Consider the following 27,977-nt stretch of genomic DNA (forward strand, 5'->3'; position numbering starts at 1 on the left):
CTGTACTGGGCAAATTATAATGCTGCAAGACATTTAAAAGCACGGTCTACATAGGAAAAGTAATATCAAAAATTTAATTACCCTTAATTTCTATACTATATATATATATATATATAATATTAACTCACGTTTTGCAAGTATCGAGGTAACTCCTGCAACATTTCGGGGCGCAACTGCTCCCTTCCTCAGGCTGCTCACGTTTAGGTTATGTATAAATCATAACCACGTGTTTGCCAATGCAGCAAGGAATATGTGGGCCAAACAGGAAGAAGTATGAATGTCAGTTGGGGAGAGCACGACAAGGATATAAGGGAGGGGGTTCCCAAGATGGGGCTCTCCGAGCATATACTTGACGAAGGCCATGTAATCTCCAAACGGAAAGTGCTTAGAGAAGACGTTAAACCTATAAGAAGGAATGTATATGAAGGGTTGTATATATGTAAGGGAAGAGAGAATAAATTTAACAGGGATGACGGCTATATTGATGAGATGTGGGGGAAGATGTTCAAGAAATGGGATGAGAAGGAGTACGTAAAAATAGGTTTTAACGTAACCTCGGAAGTTGCACGCAAAGCTCAAACGGAAGAGGAATTCACGCTGGACTTGACGTGAACGGGAATGGAGGTGGAGGAGAGGGAAAAAAGGGAGGGGAAGCACCCAACCTTGTGCTCTAAGAGGAAACATTGGAGTATTACAGTACACGCGGGCCGTGGTTATTCACAGTTTTAAAGTTTTAACATTCCAAGGAGCAGTTTCTAATTGGGAAAACTGCATGGTAGTTTGACATGCACCTGTAATGGGTTTTAGATTTTTATTGTTTTTTAACCATACACCTTTTACCAATCAATCCTATATCCTGAACCTATGGAGAGTTCGACGTGGTTATGATTTATATATAACCTAAACGTTAGCAGTCTGAGGAATTGAGCAGTTGCGCCCGAAACGTCGCAGGAGTTACCCCGATACTCACAAAACATAAGTTAATATTATGTATATACTCTATGTGATCAAAAATATCCGGACACCAGTCCAAATGTGTGTTGTGCATAGTAGGCCATTCTTTGGTGCCATCTACAGTGAGGTGAGGCAAGCAAGGGACCACTACAGGCAGGATAGTGCACGAGACAACAGAATGGGTCCGTTGAAGGAACTTACAGACTTCGAACATGGTGAAGTGATTGGGTGCCACAGGAGTAACAAGTCAGTGCGCGAGATATCCACCCTCCTAAACATCCCGAAATCCACTGTCGCCGATATTATAGTAAAGTGGAAACATAATGGGACGTGTACAACCGCAAAACGTTCTGGCCGAGCGCTCATGTTGACAGACAGAGACCGCCGAGTGTTGAATAGGGTAGTACGAGAGAACCGGCAATCAGCGATCGCCACCAGCACACAGGAATTCCAAATCAGGGCAGGATGTAATCCTAGCAGCATGAATGTGCGACGTGAGGTACGACGATTCGGTTACCATGGACGATCGGTTGCCTATCAGCCCCACATCACCCAACGAAATGCGAAGCGCCGCCTCGCATGGTGCAAGGAGAGGCGCAACTGATCGTTAGAACAGTGAAAATCCGTGATGTGGAGTGATGAATCGCGTTATAGCATGTGGCGCTCCGATGATCGTGTGTGAGTGGGACGAATGCCTCATGAACAACATTTAGCATCCTGTGTTGTGCCGACAGTGAAATTCGGTGGAGGTGGGTTGACGGTGTGGGCATGTTTTTCCTGGAAAGGGCTTGGTCCCCTCGTTGCTTTGCATGGTACTGTCTCGGCACATCATTACGTTGACATTTTACAAACGTTCATGCTGCCTACCATCGAAGAACATTTCGCGGATGATGATTGCGTGTTTCAACATGACGATGCACCCGTCCACACTTTCGGCCGTGTGGGACAGTGGTTTCAAGAGAACAACGTCCCACTTATGGCCTGCCCTGCGCAAAGCACCGATTTGAATCCCATTCAACATCTCTGGGATGTTTTGGAACGCCGACTTCGTGCCAGACCATGCAGACCAACATCCACTGCTCTTCTTATCTCCGCACTCCGCGAAGAATGGGCCGCCATTCCCCAAGATACCTTTCGCCACCTGATTGTCAGTATGCCTGCGAGAGTGGAGGCTGTCATCAAGGTCAAGGGTGGCCCCACATGGTATTGATTGCCAATGCATCCGATGGAGGATGCTTCGAACTTCACGCCCTAATTCCAGTGAGTGTCCGGATATTTTTGATCACATAGAGTATATTAAACTTGTAAGTAATTCGCACAACCTTCATTATGAGTTAATTTCTATACAATGAAACTTCGCATTTTTATAATTTTACCACAATGAGAATGATGGATGATGGTGTGAAATGGAATCGAAAACTTGGACAACTCTTGGTGTTTTTTATCATGCTGTTTGTGGGTATTGCGTTGTCTTTAACATGTAATTTGATCATTATCCTATTTCAGGTGTATAACTCTAAAGACATGTTTCAACATCAATCGTCGTACAGACACGAAGCACAAACATGTCTTAGCATTGTACACGAAGGATGAGAACTTCTCTATAGTGCTGGAATCAAAAGAGGAGTTGGAAGACTGGTTGAAGGCACTGCTCTCACTTCAGCATGGAGAGGATATTCCTGATGGAACGAGCCCTAAGCCAACATTTGGTGAGTAGGGTGAACGAATATTAAGTTTTTACCATGATCAATATAAAATTAACAGACGTAAAGTGAAATAGTGTGGCTGAAGATGGAAAAATATTTTGCAAAGTTGATTTTTTGTTTTAAACAATTCCTTGGGACAGGCTTGTATCCAGGATTATTTTTTTTGAGGGAGAGGCCAATTCCAAAAATGTGTTTTTATATATACAGTAGGGATGGGACCGATTAATCGGTACTCTATCAGTATCGGCCGATATAGGCATATCGGTTTATCGGTAAAATTACCGATTATTTTACTGATCCAATATATCGATAAATATCTTATAATTTAGTGCAAAATTCTGCCATTTTGTTGTAATTTTTATGGATAATCTCCATGCCCTACTTTCTGAAAAAGTAAATGTCTAAATATTCAACTTCTTTTGCATTGCAATCAGCTCAAAACACACATTTATTACGGAGATCAATGAACATTTCAGGATCTTCAAGGACCATTTCTAATTTTATATCGGATCGGTAGAATATCGGTTATCGGTATCGGTAAATTTTATATCGGTACTGTATCGGTATCGGCCAAAATTTCATATCGTCCCATCCCTAATATACAGTAGGTGCCCTCGAGTTTGGATCATTCTTCATCAAGACAATGCCAGCTGTCACATATCTCGTCTAACAACCAAATTTATGAACAGTTAAAAAATCGAATTGATGGGTCATCCGCCGTACAGTCCTGATTTGGCACCCAATGACTTCTTCTTGTTCCCGAATGTCAAGAATAAATTGCGTGGACAACGATTTTCGTCGGTGGAAGATGCCGTTGATGCGTTCAAAAACCATATTATGGAGGTGTCTAAAGAAGATTGGAAAAACTGCTTTGACAAATGGTTCGAACGAGTGCAAAAGTGTATTGACCATAAAGGAGAATACTTCGAAAAACAATAAAGCAGTTTTCAATACCAAATTCCTGTTTTTTCATTGTTAGGCTCAAAATATAAATAGTGACCCTCGTAGTGGTTCGGATCCCACTTTAAACCGTAGCTGCAGTCCCGATTAGCCTTACTGTGCATAAAGTGGACTTAAAACACTAACTCAATCAATGTACAAAAACAAACTACATCTGGCCTGCTTAGTACTTACCGACAACGTGAGACAACATGGCCTAAAGTAAAACCAAACTGGCCTACAAAACTAAAAGAAAACTTAAAGATATCAGTAAGGGCAGGCCGAACCAACCGAAGCCACACTAGAGGTCGCCTACTGTGTATATATATTGATTCTTGCTCTCTGTTAAAAATATCAATAAGATTTCGTACTTAGTTCAGTCTTGTGTTCGTGTTATATCTTTAGTTTGTGTATGTTGCTTAGGTCATTACCCAGGATTTCTTTAAGGGGGAGGGAGTAGATTCAAATATATGGAACAAAGAGAAGATCAGAAATGCTTTGAGGTTGATTGAGTTAGAATTACCTTTAATTGATTTTCTTATACCAGTGCCATTGAAAACTCATGATAATTCTATGTTTAGAAACTAATATATTTACAAATTAAATGTTGTATGTTAGCAATTATTAGAGGCATGCAAATTTCATTTTTGACGAAAACGCGAAATATGAAATAACATGCTGTAATGTTCATTTTTCGTTTCTGAAAGGTGTCAGGTGCATTTTTCTACCCAGTTTTGTCACGAAATGATGCGAAAGGAACTGCAAAATGCGAAATATACTCTTAAACACGAAATTTACCGTTTATATACCGACGCGACACTTTCTAAAGTCTGAAGTATCCTGTGAGTTATGCAATTCACGGAAAAATGATTAATTCTTCTGTAGATATTTGAGAAGCAAAAATGGAACGCTTTACACAGGAATAAACTTAATACTCTGGCAACTACATAAATGTGCTATTAGAAGGTGTAAGTTTATTTTGTGTAATAAGTGAAGTTTTTAAATCAAATTTAGGATTATATTCACAATTTTAAAACCAAAATGTCATTTTATGTAGCTCTTTTGATGTGGTTATTCACCGCTATAAAACCGAAATATTATTTTATTTACCGCTTTTGAACCTGAAATCGACTCTGTTTTTGTACCGAAATTTTGCTTTTTTATTTACCAAAAATATGTGCCTCTAGCAATTATTATTACAAAAAAGAACATGTCTAAATGTAAGTTAACAGAAATAAGAGACATTTTTGCGCCACGACTGCAGTTTGAAAAAAGTCGGACAGGGATTAAAAGTCATGGACTGTCCCGATTAAATTGCTAACTCGGACGTCTGGCAGCCTTGCATCAATGGTTATAAAAGTAAAAACTATCCAATACTGCAGACTACACACTTCTATGTAACAAATATTCATTTATGCAAGAACAAAATTAATTTTTTTACAAGTTTGCAAAACTGTTGGTTATGTTTGTATATTTTTATAGGTTCACATTTAAATATTTCATGGTTCGAGGGAGGGAGCCATGGCTCCCATGACCCCTCCCCTCGGGACATTATCTCAGTGAAGCTGTGATAATAATTTTCATGCTGTCTGTTTTTTGTTGTTTCAGAACACGTGTGGCAAGTGAATGTTCAGAAGAAAGGCTTGGGAAGTAGCAAAAACCTGCATGGTACATATCGATTGTGCCTCACTAACACAACTCTTAGTCTAGTCAAAATGACTCAGGATGAATATCCGGAAACTATTGATTTCTCGGTGAGTGAAAGCACTTGTGATTTCTTCCTGTGCTTGTGTAGTTTTTTACGATGTAAGCATGTTAACCTTTCGGGACGCGCACCGTTGTAAATTGTACAAGAGCATTGCTCTTTTGTTTCTAAAAAAAAGGATTTGGTATCATTGCAACGTGGCGCCCGCTTCTCTTCCTTCCTTTGACTCTCCTCCCTTCTTCCATACGTTCCAATAATCCCCCCTAATGGTTTGTTGGTGGAAAATAAGGTTTCGAACAATGAGTGTCAGTGAATGCTGTGCCTTCTCATGTAGTATTTTATTTCTGTTTTATCATATGTTTTGAGAGTGATTTTGTTTTATTGTTCATGTCACATAGATTAGATACAAGTGAAAAAGAACGATCTCTTGAAGAATCTTCAGGTGAGGAGGACAATTTTGCATTTGCTAAGTTTAAGCGAATTATTAAAATACACGTACAGTAGGGTGTAACGAAAAAAACTTTTTTTCGAAATATTAAGCTGGCTAGTGCGGAAAAGTGGCCATTTTGTGACCAAAAAGACGTCTGATTTTTTTCAGATTTTTTGAAGGTCGTTTAGGTGGCGCGCATCAACCTTGAAGTTTTGATAGTGATTTGGTTATGTAACACGCACAACAATTTCACAAAAATGTCATTATTTGGCTATTTCATGTCTTTTTTTCTGCATTATGGTCGTTTATTGTTTTGTTTATGGCAGATATGCTACATTCGTGCCTATGCTGTTTACGTATGCTTTTGGTCAAAAATTGTCAATTTGAGGCTAAAAATTCAATTTTTTCTATTGATGGTTTCCAATTGGTTTGGACTTTGTGTTTTATTCGAAAGTTTTCTGATATAAAAGACTAAATAAAATATTTTGGCTTTCTAATTGCTAACAGTTTCTCAATTACGGTCCAGCGCTTCGCTTATTTTCATAGCATATTATGCTTTGAAAATAACCCAGACCTCCAAAAAATCTGAAAAAAAATCAGATGTCTTTTTGGTCACAAATGGCCACTTTTCCGCACTAGCCATCTCAACATTTCGAAAAAAAGTTTTTATCGATACACCCTAACGTACAGTCATGAATAATCTCTTACATAACTTAAGTTTTTTGTATTCTTGAGGAAGTAACCTTGTCACCAGTATAAAGTAATAATATAATTTAGAAACTTAAATTTGTGTTTGAAGCCACTTTATGCACATATAAGCTAATCAGGACTGGATCTACAGTTTAAATTGGGATCCGAACAACTGTGCAATGTACCTCCAAAATTAATAACATAATCTTAACCAATAAAAAAAATCAAAACAATTATAAATAAAATATAGCGTAAAGTATAAATATAAAAACACAAAGAAAGACGTAGCCATGCAGAATAAAATTAATTAAGCTTTTGAAAGCAGCTAATTTTTATATGTTGTAAAAAATAGAACATGCGATGGCTCGCGTAAGTGAAATAAACACGCGTCCCGAAAGGTTAAACATAATGTTAACATGTCCACAGTAACTAAGTCCAATTTACTTTCTTCATAACATCACTATTCTACAGATATAACATTTGTTAATCTTAGCTTACCCAAAGGGGCAGGGGGAGGGGGGCTGTCAGACCCACCACCTCTATTTTTCAACTGAAAATTTTTATAAAAATTTGAATATAATTACATTGTTCACTGAGATGTTCCCAATATTACTGTGTTACTTTGGTTCATATAAAACATAAGTGTAGGCAAAATGCATGTGGTGGGCCTATCAGACTGCATCTTTGAATATGTGTAATTCGAGACACTCACACAAGTGACAGTGTACAATTGGCTGACAATGATGGTAATCATTGTAGTTAATAGACACATTTTCAAAGGTTCAAACAAGTGAAAATCTGATGCCACCAAGTCTGGACTGTATGATGGATGTTTCAAGACCTCAAATTTCAGATCACGTATTGTATCCATAGTATGCACAACCGTATTGGGGCGGGCGTTGTCGTGGACTTTTGAGAGAAGTCCCTGACATTTTGATCGTATGGCAGGCTTCAACTTTCTTACCAGCATGTCACTGTATCGAGCACTATTCACAGTTTGACTCTTCTCCTGGAAGTGCACCAATATAGGGCCATTGACATCCAAAAAGGTCATTAGCAGCACTTTCGTAGCAGATGACTGTACCTTGAATTTTTTCTTGACCGGAGACGTTGGTTGCTTCAACTCCATCGATTGTCTCTTACTCTCTGGTTCATAATGGTGCACCCAGGACTCATCTCCTGTCACAATTCGATGAAGATGCTCCTTCATGAGCATAACGGTCCAAGTGCCCCTGAGAGATTGTCTGCCGTGAACGCTTATGAACATTCGACAGATGCTTTGGTACCCATCGGTTACACACTTTCCTATAGCCGAGGTCATAATGGATGATATTGAATGCAGATCCATGACTCGTGTTGAATTCCATGGCAATTTCATCAACAGTGACTCGCCTGTTGGCATGGATTTGCTGGTCTATCTGCTGTTTCACTGTCTCAGTTCCCACACAAACTGTTCTCCCACTCTGCTGTTCATCACTCACATTTTGTTTTCCGTTTTTGAATCTTTCCACCCATTCGTACACTCTCCCCTTACTTAAACACTTGTCTCCATACTGAACCTTCATTCTGCTGTAGATTTCAGAAGGTTTCACTCCCTCTGACCACAGAAAACGAATAACACTTCGTTGCTCTTCCTTGGTACAGGTCGACAGTGGAACGGCCATGTTGTATGTACTACTGCGCAGGCGCAAACTGCTTATTCGTCCCAACACGCATGTGGCGTATTTCTAAGGAACAATTTTGTGTCCAGTGATACAATTTTTTGTTGTGCATCAATCTCTCTGAAAGTTATAATTAAATTCCTGTTATTTATGACTGTACCTAATATTCAATAACTGCACATATATAATCAACAAAGGAAGCAGTGAATTCAATAACAATATGGTTTCCTGAATTTTAGTGATAAAAATAATGTGGGTCTTAAGTCCCCTTCCTCAGGTAAGTAAGTTCCTAGTGTGGCATGGGTAGGCTAGGGTTAATATTCACTAGTTTTTTAATGCACATGTTTAATACATTACATGATTGATTACTGTAACAAACAATAGGACTGTTTACACACAAATTTCAGCGAAAAAATGGACCTGACCTTCTACATAATCTCCTGTATGTGCCATACAGTATGATAATTGGACTGTTCCAGTACTGTAGAATCTATAACTTTCATTGCAATGCCATATTGTAGTCCTGTACACTAATTTTTTAATTGTACAGTACAAGCTTTATGCAATACGTTTTTGATTATCTGAAACTGACATAAGCCCCATAAGATTTAGATAGATATGTTTTAATAGTGATGGGGCAGATTAAGCGGTATCGGTTTATCAATAAAATTATCTATTATTTTACTGATCTGATACATCTGTAGATATGTTATAATTTAGTGCAATATTCTGCCATTCTGTTATAATTTTTATGGATGTAAAATATAATCCCAATGCCCTGCTTTTCTTAAAAGTAAATCTCTAAATATGGAACTTTTTTTGCATTGCGGTCATCTGCTAACACACATTTATTAAGCGAATGAATGAATCATTTAGATAATTTAAATGCTTTATAAATCCAGAACCGTTCGTTTTCTCAGGAAACATTTTATAGAGAAAGTCTTCAAGATTACGATCTTCACTTTTCGTTTATTTTCGTGACGTCAGCACCATGGGAGTGCCCGTGACATGAGTCAAGCAATCTGGGTGCTAGCCAGGTAGAAAAGTCTGTGTGTGTGACGGAATTTGCAAAAACAAATTGTGTTACTGCCGTATAGCATCCTTTTAGAACACGGTAGAGCATCGTGTTTATTGGTGAATGTAGATTGTATCTTCCAGTTACAGTAATTGACCTTTTTTTATATTTTCAGCTAAACAGCATTCGGCGCTGTGGCTACTCGGACTGCTTTTTCTACATGGAGATAGGGAGACAGACCGTTACGGGAGCTGGGGACCTGTGGATGGAGACGGAGGACACTAACATAGCGGAGAACATGCATTCTATTATATTGCAGTAAGCATCAATTACTTTCCAACTTATAATACGTAATTTTAAATTAGACTAAGAGTTCTGTTCACTGGAATTTACATTGTCCAAGTGCTGAACAGTAAGCTTTTAATCATATAATTTTCAACCATTTGTGTATAAACCATGCATTTATCGTATTACACCAAGTTGTGAAACTTTGTCACATCATAGCTGAAAGTATCCAAAACGACAAAAAATAAAAATTAACTTGGATAATGATCGGAGATACATGTTTTGAGTTCTGCATGAGTCTCGAGGCATGTAAATAACGATTAGTAAAGTTTAATTTCATTGTTACTATTTGGGGAGGTTGGGGCGATGGTTGAATTTTTTTTTATTTTCATTGGTTTCGAAAACATCACTTCTTTCTCAATTTTGGTGTTTGAAAGTACAACTTTCCGACATTTCTGGTGCCGAAAGTGCAGGTCGGTGTCACGTGAGGGGTAGGCAGCATGGAAAGAAAGTCAAAAGCCTCCAGCTGCCAACAAAGTGTTGGAAAACAGCCGACTGGACTTTGCTGTTTCACAAAACTGCACCGTAGGATTACAATGGAAGTATTGTTGGATGATTTGTTTCTGTCGGTCATGCTATTTTTACCCCCTTGCATCACGTGTTTACTTAGGTAAGTTGCCGCGGAGGGTATGACAGACTAACAAAGCAAGTTGGAGCAATTGAAATTATTCAAGTTTAAACTTTCGTTCAGTGTGTGTGTTCCCCAGCTTGTGGCGTGTGACCAGCGGCGAGTTGTGGCATTGAGGCTTTTTCCTCTGAAAGTATTAGCAATAAGGTAAAGTGCTCCCCTGTGCTATGCACCATGCAATGAAGGCATATAGGGGGTGTGCGGTTAGGGCCCCACACTTTCCTGATCACGACCGAAGGTGGGATGGTGTGATCAGCACCACACCACTGGCCACCTTATCTCCCAGAGTTTCCTCCAGGCACTTTATACAATGCCGGGTGGGTGCCGGAGCCGCTTGAACAGGTGGAAAAAATCCCGGTTCTCTCCTGCTGGGAATCGAACCTGGGTCTCTCCCATGGTAGTCAGATGCCCTAAAGACTGAGCTACCGCAGCTATTTTATTAGCAATAAGTGTGTACATTTTTTCACATCAATGGCAAGGAAACCAGGCATTATGCAGGTACCTTTTGGAGATTAATTCTTTTGAAGAATATACTTGATACTCTGATAACTATGTAAATGTATTATTGGAAGTGAAATGTTAATTTTGTGTAATAAGTATAGCTTTTAAATTTTAGTTTTTTATTCACAATTTTAGCACCGAAATACCATTTTATGTTCCGCAATATGTCCAGTTTTTGTACCAAAATAAATATGTGGCTCTATAGATAAGCAATGAAGTATGCAGTTGTCAATCAATTTTCCATTTTCCCCCACATTGTAAGTTTAATCTTTATGGTCAAATTACACATGTAGAAAATGGAAATTTAATATTTTCCTGTATGTTAGTATCTGTTACCTTGGCTAATGAACAGTGTAAAAATTGTCATTCCACTGTGTGCATATTTTCAAGCACTTAACAGTTTTCAGTACTTCTATGTGGACCTTATTCTTTTTCAGTTCTATGAATAACTGTCCGAAGGATGAAATAGTTCCTCGTCCAAGAAACAGGTCGTCTTCAGCTAATGAAGCTTCGAAACCAATAAGTGTTCTTCAGAGACGCCCAACTAATGTTGGTAAGTGTGGGGAAGAGTTTTTTTCTTTGCATAATAATAGAATCGCTTGTGTATCATGTTACGAGAAAAAAAGACAGAAGTGAAGTGTGGGTCATCGATTTTCCAATTTTTGTAGTCTCCAGTAGGGTGGGTGATCTCTTATCTGTCGATGTCCAGTCAGTTTCCCCCGTACCCATATCCTCATCTAGTGGTGGCATTTGCATGTACGAGGGGAGAGTGAAAAGTTTTGAGCCTCACAGGGAAGGGGTGTTTGAGCTACAGTTTCTCATTATGATTTATCTACATAATTACATAATATCTATAATCACCCCTCAATGCACTTATGCATTCTGCGCTGCAATTTGTTTACAGTCATCTGGTAGAACGATTTGTCCTGAGTCTCACACCACTGAATGACCACCTTCATCCGTGTGGAAGTGACATACTCAAAGTGAATTTTTCATAGCAGGGGAAAGATGAAAATCTGACGGGGTAGGTTGGGGGAGTAAGGTGGATGGGGAAGTGCAGTGAAGCCACACTCGACCAAAGCAGCCTGTGCAGTGAGAACTTGCTGACAGAGGTACCGAATCACAGCCCTGTCGGCCACTCTTTTCTCTTGACACTTTAATCATTTTCAACCTGACAAAAAATAGAAGAAAACATGTGAATTTCATAAAAATTTGCACAGTGTCTCCTAAAACTCAAACCTTACATCCTCCAAAATTTTAACTACTTAGCATCATCACTCCTTCCATGTGAGGTTCAAAATTTTCACTCTTCCCTCGTACATATCATACACTTTCGTCCCGCACTGTGACCATGCAGCGTAAGGCATTACAGGGTGACAAGAAATAACCCGTACAAAGTTTGGCGTATCCTGCCAAGAATGTAGTGTACCGTAGCCATATCATTGTTGTGTTATTGGATTCTCCATAGTCTTTTGTAACTGTACCTGTTTTTTCGGCTTCATAACGATTACTTTCTTTGTGTTTCAAAATGTCAACCAAACGCAGTGCAATGTTGGAACTGTGGCGTCAAGGAAAGCGTCAATGTGAAATTGTTCGTTTGCTGGGTGTTCCAAAAATGACAGTCTCAGATGCAGTTCGGCGATTCAGAGAGCTCAGCCATGAAGGCGACCGTCCCGGAAGAGGAAGAAAGCCTACCGTCAACACGTCCCAGAACAGCAAGATCATCAAAAAGCGAGTTCAGCGAAATCCGAGGGTCTCCATGAGAAAAGTCGCCCGTGAGATCGGGATCAACCGCGAATCGGTGCGGCAATTGGCGAGAAAGAACTTCAACCTCAAGGCGTACAAGCTCCAAAAAGTTCAGTTTCTCACGGACGAAAACAAGCACCTGCGACTCAAAAGATGCCGCCCTCTGAAACGCCGGGCCGCAGGTCAGCGATGGGAGCGCATTCTCTTCACAGACGAGAAGCTATTCACCATGGAACAGGCACACAACCACCAAAACGACAGGACCTGGTCTGCAGAGGCTCCCGGTACCTCAGCCATTGTCGAACAACGCCAAAATCCGCAGTCGGTCATGGTGTGGGGCAGAATTTGCGCAAGCGGCAAGACGCCCCTGGTTTTCGTGGATCAAGGGGTCAAAATCGTCCAAGAAGTGTACCGCCGCGACATTCTCGAGAATGTCTTCCTTCCGTGGGCCCAGCAGCACTTCGGCGATACGCAGTGGACATTCCAGCAAGACTCCGCTCCAGCCCACAGGGCGAAAATGACTCAAGCGTGGTGCAGGACCCATTTTCCGGACTTCAGCGCATCGACGGATTGGCTGCTTTACTCGCCGGATCTCAACCCAATGGACTACAGTGTCTGGTCGATTTTGGAGGCCAGTGTATGTGCTAAACGCCACCACAGTTTGGAGTCGCGAAGTAATCGCTGCGTCATGAGTGGAACCGATTGTCGCCCGAGGACCTGCGGCCCATCGCCCAAAATTTCAAAGCCCGTTTGGACCTCTGTACCGCCTCCCAGGGAGGCCACTTCGAAATCGGCTGAACATCCTATTCCTAAGGTCCCATGTCATTGTTCTTCAGTGTTGTTTTGCTCAATTGTTTCGGTTTAATAAATTTATGATCACAAACATTAGTACGGGTTATTTCTTGTCACCCTGTATGCTTTGAGCTCTGGCTAAGGGACGTGCACAGGTTCGAGTCTCCTGGGGGAAGCGTAACAACTTTTCTCTGTATGAGACCGGTGCCCACTCACCATCATAAGAAAATTGGGGAGGTACAAATGAGTAGCATAACCCGGTCACGGAAGTCTACAATAACCGGAGGTTTGTCGTGCGGATCATGCGTCACCCCGTAACTGGTTGGTGGGAGTGAGGCTGGCTCTGTAGGTAGGTCCGGACCCTCAATGGGATGTTGCGCTACTGGTTATCATCATATGCTTTCAAATGTTTATTTTCTATTTACAGTATTGTCCTGTTTTTGAGAGGAAAAATAGTAACCATAACTTATGAAATGATCCTTGTTTACATTGGTGTTTGCATTACAATGCAAACAATATCAGGTAACACACCTGCATGTAACAAATGTCCCCTCTCACACTACCATTTCTTTTATGTACAGCTGATGTTCACCCTGTGTCGCAGTCCCACTACAAGCTGCCAGTGTCATACAGCGAGCATATTCCCTCTGCTTATGGAACCTCTGTGGAAAGTCATTCTCATGGTACGTTATTATACGTTTCTATATTTCTCATTAGTTGTTTGTACTCTAAATTGAGTGAAGTTTGCCTCTTAGTCCTTACTGCCATGCTTCTAGTAGGGTAAGTAGCACGATAAATTTTGCATTCTTTGGACATGAATTATGTCTGTCTCAGGGATATACTCAAAATTGCTTCAGAAAATCTTTCTTTTTATTGCATATAGTTCTAAGTATATTCCTGGTGCATCAACAATACACATGTAATGTGCAATGCACTCTGGGTACTCTTTCTTTGGATTGACATTGAGAAACTCGCCTGAGACTGAATTTCCGTAACAGCATTAACACAGACACCTTTTAGCTTCAGGTTTAATTTAGGACGTAAAACATAGACCTGGAAGACAAGTCTGTCAAGTAAGGAGGGTGATGAAGCCCGAATCCAGAAATATCAGTTACTGTCGAGATGGTGCATGAGCATCCACATGCCCCGGTGTTGTTGTGGGCATACTCCATGAATTCTTGTGCATGGGCCCCACCAAAATGCAATGTACAATAGTTTGCTGCTTCCAGTGAGATCCACAACAAATCTAAACATATAGTTTTTCTTGTATGTACGCATTGCTTGCATATAGAATTATTTTCCTGTAGTTTACGGTTATTACAAGCATAAGAAAACAGTTTTTCTTTGTGACGTTTCAGGAGAACACACACTCCTTTCATCCTTGAGTCAAAATGAAAATAAATGTCTGATGAAAGGTGTGTGTGTTCTCCTGAAACGTCACAAAGAAAAACTGTTTTCTTATGCTTGTAATAACCGTAAACTACAGGAAAATAAATCTAGACATGCTTTCAAGAATTCACCAGAGTGTATCAGACCTGTGAACTAAGAATGACATTAATATGGTGATATCTGGAATGCTGTTTCTAGTGAAAACTAGATTTCTAGAATGTATGTATATTCACTTTTATTAAAGAAAAAATCAGTGCTAGTAATTTGCAAAGTATTTCATGGAAGTCACATCGACTCACATGTCGAGTAGGAAAAAAAATTACTTTCTTATCAGCTCAGGAAGCTCACAGTCTAGGGCCACCGCCAAGGGAAAATATTTGAAATGTGGTAAAACATAACTAACCATTTGGCACAATTTAGACTAATATGAAATTCTTTGGAAGCGAGTCTCATGATATTGTTAGCCGAACCTCCACGTATATATATATATCAACCTGTTCATATATTGTTACGCTGGCCACTGTTGGCACAGAATCTGGATTGTCAGTGACATTTTCACTACTGATGTGATGATTTTGGGAAGAAGCATTAAACATAATTTGATTGATCTACTGTTTGCGTTTCCTATAGATGTATGTGATGAGAAAAATAACATGTGTAATAAAAGCATTTTTATTATGTGTCAATAACTCTTTGCATGCCCTTTTTAGTATGTGGAACATGTTCTTTGAAAAGTGAAAGTATTTGTTTGTGCATTTGTGCATAAGATAAAATTAAGTGTGTAAAGTATTTGTTGCTTCTGTTACTAAAGCATGTACGATAGATAGTAACATCAAAAATTGAGAATTAGTGTACATTTCATGGATAATGTGTGGTTGATTGTCAGGTAAGCAGTTCCTGTATAACAAGTCCATATTTAGCTGCATTGTTAATATATTTTGTCTTTCTGAGTTGTCTGTGATTTGTAAAAGTCGGTTACCTCAGTTTGGTTGTCATTATTTTTTTCAGCATATGAATTTGGTTCGTTACATTATTCAGTACCGAATTTCTTTACATATTTTTCCTGAATTGTAATATGATGATGCTGGGACATATGTATTATTTTTTAAAAAAGTAAGACTGGACAAGTATTTTCTATTTTTCAAAACTGCGACAAATTTTGGTTTGATTTGATTTTTCTTGAAATCAGGTAAAGAAAGCAGTGGTAGTTAAGAATCAGTTATTTTGTAAGTTCAGATGTCGGTGAGAATAAACCATATTATTTACCTAGAAGATATATTTGTCAGAAATTTAGTTTACATGAGATGCTGTATTTTCTTGTGTGTTTTGTATTGGAGGAGTGGAGAGTGTTGAAAGTTGTTTGTTAAATATTTATAGTAGGGCTTAGCCAATACCACTCTGAACTGATACCAATACTCATACTGATTCCTATCGATACCAATACTCGTACCGATTCCTATCGATACCAATACTCGTACGAATTCCTGTCGATACCAATACTCGTACCGATTAATATTGATACCAATACTCATACTGATTCCTATTGATACCAATACTCATACCTATTCCTATTGATGCCAAAACTCGTACTGATTCCTATTGATGCCAATACTTGTACAGATTCCTATCGATACCAATACTCGTACCGATTTCTATCGATACCAATACTCATACCAATTCCTATCGATACCAATACTCGTACCAATTCCTATCGATACCAATACTCGTACGAATTCCTGTCGATACCAATACTCGTACCGATTAATATTGATACCAATACTCATACTGATTCCTATTGATACCAATACTCATACCTATTCCTATTGATGCCAAAACTCGTACTGATTCCTATTGATGCCAATACTCATACCAATTCCTATTGATACAATACTCGTACCGATTAATATTGATGTCAAAACTCGTACTGATTCCTATTGATACCAATACTCATACCGATTCATATTGATACTTGAAAATTGTGACTGAAAGTACAGAATATTTATAATTTGAATATGCACGTTTTCCATCTGTTGATCTGTTGGAGTACCATGATTCAAAAAGATGGACTCAATCTCGTATGGCTATATTTCCTATGTATGCACCACATGTGAATGATCTACATAACATTTGAAAGAGGACATCCTAAAGTTTCTAATTAAATGTGACTATACTTACAATAAAGTTTATAAATGTTCGATGTGCCTCTCTGGCCATCCGTGTAACATCCAGATGGTAGTTGAATTCGTTCCACACCCGAAGAAGAATGTATTTTGCCACTTAATTCACCGCACTTCTGATATGGTTTTAGGTTGTTCAAAGTTGTTTGTAGAGGCAGTACATAAACTGCTTCTTTTATGAAGCCACACAAAAAAATGCCACAGGGTGATCTCGTGAGCCAGAACTGACCAAAACAGCATGTTTGCTCGAATTGGCAATTCCAATGACAAATGCTTTTACTTGGAGATTCAATGTTGAAATGAAGATAAAACACACGCTGCGCCGCAGTCGCTGAATCATTTTTAATAAACTTACCCATGAATACAAAAAATCTGCTGCATAGTACCCAACTCTCTCATCTGTGTGATAGGCGAGCACTCTAGTAGTTGTATTTGAAACTTTAGGACCTCTTTCAAATGTTATGTAGATCATTCACATACGATATATACTTCAGAAAATTGAGTCCATTATTATCTATCCCTGAAATATTCTACATTTTGCACATTTTCCAGGATATTTTCACTTTGTGTGGGTGTTCCATGCATTTTTTGCATTTTAAAAGACACCTGAACGCTGAAGAGTATGAACCAGAATTGGTGATTAAATTGCAACAGATACTTTCCGCTGCAAATACCAGTGGTATCAGATACCAGTATATTGGTATTGGTACAGCTCTAATTTTAAGTGTATTGGTATCGGTTCAGCCCTAATTTTAAGTGTATTGGTATCGGTTCAGCCCTAATTTTAAGTGTATTGGTATCGGTTCAGCCCTAATTTTAAGTGTATTGGTATCGGTTCAGCCCTAATTTTAAGTGTATTGGTATCGGTTCAGCCCTAATTTTAAGTGTATTGGTATCGGTTCAGCCCTAATTTTAAGTGTATTGGTATCGGTTCAGCCCTAATTTTAAGTGTATTGGTATCGGTTCAGCCCTAATTTTAAGTGTATTGGTATCGGTTCAGCCGTAATTTTAAGTGTATTGGTATCGGTTCACCCCTAATCTTAAGTGTATTGTTATCAGTTCAGCCCTAATTTTAAGTGTATTGGTATCGGTTCAGCCCTAATTTTAAGTGTATTGGTATCGGTTCAGCCCTAATTTTAAGTGTATTGGTATCGGTTCAGCCCTAATTTTAAGTGTATTGGTATCGGTTCAGCCCTAATTTTAAGTGTATTGGTATCGGTTCAGCCCTAATTTTAAGTGTATTGGTATCGGTTCAGCCCTAATTTTAAGTGTATTGGTATCGGTTCAGCCCTAATTTTAAGTGTATTGGTATCGGTTCAGCCCTAATTTTAAGTGTATTGGTATCGGTTCAGCCCTAATTTTAAGTGTTTTTACCTGGGGTTAATATTTTTTTTTGTTTATGCTGCAGGCTGTGTGTTTCAAGTGCATTTGAATTAGAATTTTACTAGAAACTTTTTTTTAAATGAAGATTTGCTTATTTTGTATTTTTATTTTTGCATAATATAGATTGAATTCTATCAACATATTTAGTCCTTTCCTGGTGTGCTTTACATATAACTAAATTTTGTAATTGCATAACTAAACTTCTTGGTTATTCACAGTAATTCCATGACAGAACAATTTTCGCTAGCAATGGTCCAGTTGCCCAAAGTTGAGACAATTCACTAGTCCTCTTTGATTTACCCAACTGCTGAACTGCAAATCCTTCTTTGTGTAAATGTTCTAACATGCCTAGGGAAGCCACTTTATAAAAAATAAATAGATAAAAACAAAATTTAGATATACATTTCTGCAATTTTTTTTTCCCTCAGTTGATCATCAAATTTAATCATATCTACAGTGACACTTATCTCTCCTCAGTATTTTTTATACACATTCACATTATAGTTTTTGGATTTTATTTACGTTGCTCCAATTCATTGTTGGTCTAATTACTGGCTGAGCAGATAATAACATTTAATTTGAAAGCTTATCAAAATTTCTGGTAAAAAGCCACGTTAATGTGCAGTTTATTATTATTGTTTTATGAGTATTACAAATGGCAGTGGCATACTCATATCTGTTGTTCTGTCTTTCTTTTGTGGAATTCTTGGTCGTGCCACTGCTTGTTTTCCGTCTTCTCTCCTCCCCTCCCTTCCCCCTCCCCCTCCCCTCTCTCTAAACATTTCTCTCTTATGATGACCAGTAAACATAACCTCACGCAGACTCAAAAGGTATCTTTTTTAAGGACAAAACTTTTTGATTTCAACCTGCTGAAAGGTGCCCTGTGATTTTCCTCAAGATAGATACATTTCAACATTTTACACAACTTTAAGATTTTTTCTCACTAAAATATTTTCATGTGCATCAGTAATCAAAGAATCTTTCAATGAATATATTTTGTTGTTGAATTGCCATTGTAGCAAGTTTCCTTCTCATTCAAATATGGAGTCCCTAACGCCATTGAGGTGATTTGAACCAATTTGTTCTGTTATTCAACCATTGGTATATTAGTATAAATACGAAATTGTGAAACCTCAAAGGATATTTTTTATTCTAAATGGAAGTTGGTAAGGGGAGATGTTTTTAAATTTTAAATTTCATTTAATCTAGCCATTAATTTTAATTCACTAGTAAGGTTTTCCCCCTTGGTGCATATATACAGATTGTCCAAAAAAAAATTTATGTGATTTTAAACAGGTTCAGCATCATTGTTGATGGTGTTATGTCCATGAAATTTGTGTCTCCAGAAAGGGTAACTCATACATTTTTGTACTTATGTCAAAGATGTTTGAGGTGCTTTTCCTTGTGCACATGCAAGGCAATGTTCCATGTACTGCTACGTTTCAGCATTAGTGATGTGTTCTCAGGCAGGGGTGCAGAAAAGATATCATTGCTGCCCTTGAATCCATCCTAATGGATATGCTGGAGTGTGTGTAGCACAAGTTGATATATCACCTCAGTGACTGGTGCTTGGCATGAGGGGCTCACATCGAGTGTTCGTGAGAAAAGTTGGAGAATGTTTGAGTTACTCTTTCAGGAGACATCAATTTCATGATCATAGGACCACTGAGAGTGATGCGAAGCCTGTTTATAATCACGGAGAATATTTGTGGACACCCTATATGTCATGTCAGCTTTTTTGTAAGTTTCCATGTATGAGCATGGGTGGTTGTAAGTTATGTTGTTTCCTAAGAGTTGCCTTTTGATGTAATTTGTAATGCATAGCTTTTAATTGGTGCAGTATCTCTTGAGAAAGACAGAATCTTTCTAGCTGTAGAAACAATGAGAAATCCTTTCCCTTGTCACGTTGGTTCATTTCAAATGTTTATCTTAAGCTAATCTGTAACCTTATAATGTGACATACATTCACTGGAACGACTGCACACGGAGGTAGAAAGTAGCACAGTCGAAGTAAGTCTTTCCGGTAGGAAACCTTCCAAGATGAAAATTGACGTGTGCTCAGCCCTCCCACATTATATTTTCTGTCGTGCCAATTTTCTACACAACCTAATAGAATGGGTTCCCCTCTTGTATTCCTTTTAATTTTTTGCCTCTTCATCTCGCCTCTTGCAAAGATTTGAGGATAGGAAGACGCACATTGAAACCTGTATGATAGTTTTCACCATGATGTGCCAGTGTTAGTGTAAACTATCGAAATTTGTCTGGTATATTTGTATTTTAAGTAGGGATTGGCTGATATGACATTTTGGCTCATTCCGATAATTGATATTCTACCAATCTGATATAAAATTCCAAATAGTCCTTGAAGAACCTGAATTGTTCTTGACCTCCTTAATAAATGTGTGTTTCCAAATTAAGTTATATATTTAGCCATTTACTTTTTTTGAAAAGTAGGACATGGAGAGTATTCATAAAAATTATAACAAAATGGCAGAATTTTGCACTAAATTGTAAGATATTTATAGATATATCGGATTGGTAATTTTACCGATAAACTGATGCACCGATATCGATGATATGCCTATATCGGCTGACACCGATAGGGTACTGATAAATCTGTCCCATCCCTAATTTGAAGTTATGCCCTGTGCATTTAATCTGCCATGGTTGCATGATAATGCTGGCTCCACACTTTCTCAACTTAGCCATAGTGGAGGTGGTGTGGTTGACACCACAATCAGGCCACAGCCTCTGAGCTGCTTACGGATTGGAGAAGTTACTCTCTCTGGATCTCCATTGTGGCAGTGGGATATCTTACAGACATGTGCACTTGGGCATCAGAATCAAATGTAAAGTAAAAGTAAAGTGCTCCCCTGTGCTCTGCACCATGCCATGAATGTATGTGGAGTTTGGACCCCACACTTCCTTGATCATGTCCCAAGGGGGGGGGGGGATGTGATCAGCACCACACTTCTAGCTGCCTTTACCCTTCAGAGTTTCCTCCAGATGCCCAATTTATAGGACGCTGGGTGGGCACCTGAGCTGCTTGAACAGGTGGAAAAAATCCCAGTTCTGTCCCGCCTGCGGATTAACCTGGGTGTATCGCATGGTAGTCAGACACTGTAATGACTGAGCTACCGCAGCTCATTCAGAATTGAATGCTAGATGTTGCCAAACCTGTAGTAACTCTTTGACTCTGTATGGGAAACACCGTTTTAACCAGTTTATCGTGAAAAGGTACAAATGCCAGGTGTTTTGTTCCATTCTTCCCAAAATTCATGGAATTTAACTACAATACTTTTGAGGTTTTATAGCCACTGTTGTATTGTGCAAGTATACTTTCAGAATTTACCTGGCAGGTGGTTTGTTAACGCCCACTTTATGCCTAGATAAGCTAATTGTGGCTGGACCTACAGTTTAAAATGAGATCTAAACCACTGTGCAATCTGCCTTCACCAGGAATAAAACAAGCCTTAATGTTTTCGTGAATCTGTGCTACAAGGAGAGAAGTGACAATTTTTAGTAGGACATTGTTCAAGGTAGATTACCTTGTCTGAAGATTTTTATGTAGGGATGGGCTGATATGAAATGTTGTTCAATACCGATAAAGTACCGATATAAAATTGTGAACGGTCCGTGAAGGCTCTCGTTGGTTCATTGACCTATGTAATAAATGTTACCAGATGACTGCAATCCAAAAGATGCTACATATTGAGACATTTACGTCTTAAAAGTAGGTAATGGGGGTTGAGGTCCCACACCTTGGCCGTGTGGTCTGAGGCATCATGCTTTAGGCACCAGCTACGGAACACGTGCAGGTTTGATTCTGGGGGAAGCGTAACAACTTTTCTCCTGAGAATTGAGCCTGTGTATGGGACCGATGGCCATCCACCATTGTGAGGAAATTGGGGAGCTACGAATGAGTAGTGTAATCCGGTCACGGGAACTCACAACAACGAATGGGGGTTCGTCGTGCTGACAAAACTTCACCCCATAAATGATTAGTTGATCTCCCATCACGGCAGGTTGGAATGAGGCCAGGTAGGCCATAGCATCACTGGCTATTAATGGAGTTTAAATGTTTATAATATTCTCTAAAAATTATAACAAATTGGCAGAATATTGCATTAGGTATAAGATATTTATAGTGATATCGGTTTGATAAAATTATCATTAATTTTACAGATATGCCTATATCGACTGATACCAATAAGAGTATTGATTAATCTGCCCCATCCGTAGTTTTTTGTAATCTCGCACACATAGAATGCAACATAATAAGGTTACAGTTGTGCATATCATGGATACATTTGATGAACCAGTGTGCTGTGAACTGTAGACACATCTAGCTGTTGTCAGAAGGCAGCACGCAGTAAGCATTCAGTAACTGATGTTTGGATGTCGCATTGATTGTTGTTTCAGCCTTGGTGTATGGAAGTGTTCCCAGTTCAGGTCATCGTGCTGCCCTTCATGTCCCAACTGTCCATGTGTCCCAGCGTCGCCATTCAGTGTCAGGTACAAACCGTAGAGCAGAAAATTTGGGGGGGATTTTGCGGTAAAAGGGATTTTTTTCAGCTCTTGTTTTATGCACATACTTCATTTCATGATTCCTTTGGCATGTTAATCGTAGGGATTTTCTTTCCTTGGCTTTTTTAAACACAAAAACACATTATTAATTTGTATATATATATATTTATTTTTGTACATATGTGTGTGAGTTTGTGTTTAGAAGTAAAGTGACAGGTATGTATGGTGATTTCATGCTTTCAAAATTACAGAATTTGCCTCACCAACTTTTTTTTAAAAAAATATGCTGAAATTAGAGGATATGATAAGTGTATTGAAATCAGGCTGGAGCATTGATTAATAAACAAACATCAGTTTGCATTTCTTGCGCATTACACTTACTACAACTGTACACCACAGTTACATTTGTTTTAAAGTTTACATTTCAATTATTATAATCAAGGTTTATGATTATGAGTAAGCTTTTAGTTGGGCTGTGTTAACTTCCATGCTCAATGGTGGTGTAGGAAATAGGAAAGTATGCATTTTGATTATAATTTTAGTAATTTGGCATTTTATAACAAATATTGATAAACACTATTTTATTTGTAGTGCTAATTCACATTTTTTTATACACAATATGTGGATTGTTTCAAGTAGTCACATCATGTGAAATGGTACAACAATTCAGTCACAACGTATACAGAGTGTTTCAAAAGTTGTGCAGCCCTACCTTTGATTGCTTACTATGAAAACTATGAAGCCTCCTCCTTGTGAGTTTTTTTTAAATATTTTTGAATGCCAGTTTATTCTATCCAAGAAATTCTAAAAAATAATAACTGAAGTCAGAGTATTGTTTTTCCAAAATGTCGATTTTGGGGGTGGAAACCGACTAAGATATTGTTGCAGTATCATAATTTGAAGTTTTGTGACTGGTATTATGCTTATCTGTGGTCTGTTGCCATGGTGGCATGTGCAGAGCTTAATGGGTTTTGGAACTAATTTTATGTGGAAAGTGAAAAAGATGGCATTTTAGTGGTTTATAATCTTGGTTAGTAACATTTGGCAGTCCATTATTTTGTTGGCAGATGTAGGCAACATGTACCTAAGTATTGATCATACTTGCTCATTTGGAGACACATTGCACAGTGGTTTGGTTCTCACTTTAAACTGTAGATCTTGTCCCATTTAGCCTATCTGAGCAGAAAGACTCCCACAAGCAAACAAAAAAAAAAGACATTACTGTACACATAGATTATGTGTTGAAAAATATTTTTCACCAATAAATGCATGTTCTGCTACAGTAAGCTGCACCGAGGCCTGTCTGATGGTGCAGTGGTGGATTCATTGCCTTGTAATCAATGGGTCTCGGGTTTGATTCCCGGTGGAGGCACATATTGGTTCGGATCTCACTTTAAACTGTAGGTCCAGTCCCGATTAGCCTTTCTGTGCATAATGTGGACTTAAAACACAAACTCAAGTAAGCTTTGTTCTTCTTGAAGGTTCACATAACCACTTTTTTTAGTGGTTTCTTTTTTTGTCTGCAACGTTTCATCCTGGTTTCCCAGAACATTTTCAAGCTTACCCTAGATACACATACAACACACAACCTCACTTGGCTAGTCTCTCTAGAAGTGTGTTAGAACTGTGGTAGATTATTTTGCATCTCATTACTTGAAGGATAACACTGCACTGATCTTCAAACCTCGTGTCAATTAGCCAATAGGACCCCGTTTTCCCCCTCCTCTCTAAGCCTCCTCTTTGTTCCCCATGTCATATCCTGTTTTTCACGTTACAAACATAAGAACAGACAATTCTAAGTAAACAAATAATAGGAAGTTTTCAGGCTGAATACATTCTGTTTGTGTGTTGCAGATAAACTGACTGATATTTGTTGATAACGATAAAGTATAAATATAAAACTTGTGTAGGTTGATATTTTGCCAATCCATTTTACTTTCAAATATTCAATGATGAATGATTCATTCATCTCTTTAACTAACATACGTGAACAGGTGACTGCATTAGCCGATTTTTTTTCACTAAATTACAGGCATTTGTAGATATATCAGATTAGAAAATTTGTTCGAGTTTTATTGATACAGCCAAATGCCTATGTTGGCCAGTTCAGTCTTTGGAATATGTCTGTGGTAGATTTATATGCAAGGGTTGCCCACAACTTTTTTTTTCTTCAGAAACTAATTATTCAAAATGTATGAAAATCACTCACAGTATGACTTCATGTTTCCTTCACATGTTATTTTTCTACATAATCTCCATCAACGTCTACGGCCTTACTTCACCGTGAAACAACGGCATGAATTCCTTCCCTGTACCAGCTTGTGTCCTGTTCATGTAGCCATGTTCTTACTGCACGAATCATGCTCATGTCCTGTTAAAGCCTTGTCCCACGCAGGGCATCCAGTGGCCCAAACCGATGAAATCTGATGATGCCATATCAGGACTGTAGGGGGAAGGGGCACAGCCTGGGTTCGGAGGCTTGTGCTCAGTTGCGAGACTTTGAGGACTTGCACATACGAGTACCTTCGAATACCCCAATGCATCAATACTGATGGAAAGCTGTATAGCCAACTTGTGATGCACCGATCTGCACGAATAATGTCATTAGCACGCTGCAACATGTCTGGACTGGTGGCTGTGACAGAATTCCCAGATCACTGCCAATCATGCAGCTCTGTTTCTCCACTTCCTGAAGCCTTAACTCTCTGCATCCAGCACCCAACAGTGCTCCTATTGACTGCAGAAATTCCATGCACAGCACACAACCGTTTGCGAATGTTTCCCACAGTTCCTTTCTCCGCCACTAAGAATTCAATTACAGCTCATTGTTTGTAACGTGTCTCAGTCACATACAATATTTTCATGGACCACTACTGTGGTACTATCTGTCGAACGACCATGTACTTACCCACATGCAGGCATTATACTTCAATCAATATTTCTACCCTTCCATTAGCAGACTGCTCTCTTCGTTCAGGAATGAGAAAAAAAAATGAGGGGCATTATTTTCTGAGCAACCCTCGTATGTTATACTTGTCATGTTACCTGTACATTAACATACATAACTATTGTGAACAGCTTTAATGTGCCAATGTTCACATGTTGCTACCAGTGAGAGTGAATGCCTGTTTTTTGACAGTTTGATTACTTATTTATTTTGAGTAAAAAAAAAGAAACCATGAGGTATTAGCATGATATTCTTATCACGTAAGCTGACGAAGGAACTGAATGTGCAGTAAATTTTCGCTATTTTGATATTCATTTTGGTGCACTATTGGTTATCTCGTGTCAGTGTAATACTTCTTGGTTTATGTACATTGAGTAAATATGCACACACAGATGTTTTAAAATGTATGAAAGATGTTCTTGGGAGTTCAGATCAAAATTGAAACTTGCCACAAGTTTAAAGTCAATGAAAAGGTATAATGTAATAAAATTATTATGTATTTTCACTTATAGTGTTTTATGTGTAAATGTGGAACGTTTTATCACATTTGCACATAGCAAGTTGACCGTCTCATTATAGGTAATTACTAGGAACGTTCAATATATAAGTTTCCCTGTGCTATAAAATATTGTATAAAGCAATGCCATTAAAAAGAAGCACATGGTTGACAAGCTCCATCTTTCGTCTACAAGGAACAACAATCGATTCGTTATGAGACGTGAAGGCGCATGCGCTCAAGGGCGAAAAGTAAATGCTTGTTCGGAAAACGCGGCCTCGCGTCATAAGGAGTTCAGAAGCATGGATGCTAAGGGCGTTCTGTTTATGGACTTTTTGGAATGAGGAAGAACAATTATTGCTGACCGTTATTGTCAAACATTCGATAAACTGACAAAACGCAATTAGACATAAGCGACCAGGTCTCCTGCCAGCTGGTGTCATTCTTCTTGATGATAACGCTCGCCCCCACTCAGCAGTGCAAACACAACACAAAATTGAAGAATTGGGGTCGGAACCGCTGCCCCACCCTCCATACAGCCCCGATTTAGTGCCGAGTGATTTCCATATTTTTCCGGTGTTAAAGTCTGAATTGCAAGGTTACCGTTTCGAAACCGATGAAGAAGTGAAGCGTAATGTGAGAATAGTGCTCAATAGCCAGAGCCCTGATTTTCTTGCAAAGGGTGTGGACAAATTGGTGCAATGGTGGGACAAATGCCTGAATCTCTATGGGGATTATGTTAAGAAGTGAGGAAGGATCCTCCTACACATGTATGTATAGTTTTCTAATGTATCTTAAAAATATTTTTTTACAGCATACGGAAACTTATATATTGAACGACCCACGTATAAAAAAAGTGGACAGTCAGTGGTTATACTGGCCACAGCTAGTGGTGAGTGCAAGTCAAAATACTATGTGCCAGGTCTACAAATAAAACACTGTGATTTAATATAGTTATTATTTTATATTAGATCTTGTTGGCAGAAAGTGTTAGGTGCACTTAAGTATAATGAGTTGTAAAAAAAGATTATTTAGCAAATAATGTTTGAACAAATGGGCAATAAAAAGTATTTTTATAAATAACTTGAAAACATGGTATTGGTGATAGGTATGGTTATGGACTGAAGGGTACCAAGCTCTCAGGGCAAAGGGACATCTTTGCTTTGCATGTGTAAGCTAGGATGGGCATAGTTCCTCATACCCAAACCACAGTGGTGACAGGTATTACTTCAATTTCCACTGAATATTGCCTGTTGTTCGTTCATTCAGATATTCACCTATCATTGTTTTTATGACTTGAAATGCACCTTAATATTTTCTAGATAATGCAGAATAGGTGTTACTTCAATTTGAGTGCGATCCCCAATGCTGTTATCCAACATTGTATGAATTTCTCTACAGAAATAGAATTGCTTTCGTAGCAGGAAAGGAATGCTAAACATAGTTGTCAACTGTAGCAAGAAGTCACTAAATATGGTGAATTTTGTAATGCCAGTCGGTGCCGTAATTTACAGAAAAGCAACCAGTGACTACATTAGGCTTTCTTTAATGATAAATCTTAAGAATTTACATAATACCTTTCCCTATTCATATTTTCATCTGCAGAGACTTCTCTAATAAGGATTTGAAATGGTGTAATGTTTTTAGATGCATTTTTGTAACAGCTTCAAAGGTATTGACACCACTAGTCTTTGAACTAGCAACTTTTTTTGTGGAGATTTAGGGACTTCTGTTGGCAACACTGATAGCAAAGGTGATACACTGGATAATTTCTCGCCCATCTTGGCAATCTGTAGGGGAATCTCCATAGCAGCCTTGTATATATTTCTTCTCTTAAAAATATATATCAGTACTTGTTCATACTGTATACATAAAATAATGGTTTTGCAGTCCTTTATACAAATGTGGAAGTATTTCTATGTTTAAACTGACCTTGCAAACTGTTA

The 27,977-nt window shown here is 38.6% G+C and overlaps 1 protein-coding gene across 3 annotated transcripts in view; it reads left to right on the top strand.

Moving 5' to 3' along the window:
- Window positions 1–27,977, top strand: part of chico (insulin receptor substrate 1 chico) — a 69,527-nt gene that overhangs the window by 20,086 nt on the left and 21,464 nt on the right. For 2 of the 3 annotated variants that reach the window (XM_083115525.1, XM_083115527.1), the window contains exons 4-9: window positions 2,461–2,663; window positions 5,208–5,353; window positions 9,276–9,418; window positions 11,012–11,127; window positions 13,694–13,795; window positions 22,484–22,576. In XM_083115525.1, the coding sequence (XP_082971651.1) occupies window positions 2,461–2,663; window positions 5,208–5,353; window positions 9,276–9,418; window positions 11,012–11,127; window positions 13,694–13,795; window positions 22,484–22,576 (803 nt within the window). The remainder of the gene's footprint in view (window positions 1–2,460; window positions 2,664–5,207; window positions 5,354–9,275; window positions 9,419–11,011; window positions 11,128–13,693; window positions 13,796–22,483; window positions 22,577–27,977) is intronic. The other variant, XM_083115528.1, reaches the window with a different exon arrangement.

Source organism: Lepisma saccharinum, chromosome 30 (assembly GCF_977018435.1).
Source record: "Lepisma saccharinum chromosome 30, izLepSacc3.1, whole genome shotgun sequence".
Classification (NCBI taxonomy): Eukaryota; Metazoa; Arthropoda; class Insecta; order Zygentoma; family Lepismatidae; genus Lepisma; species Lepisma saccharinum.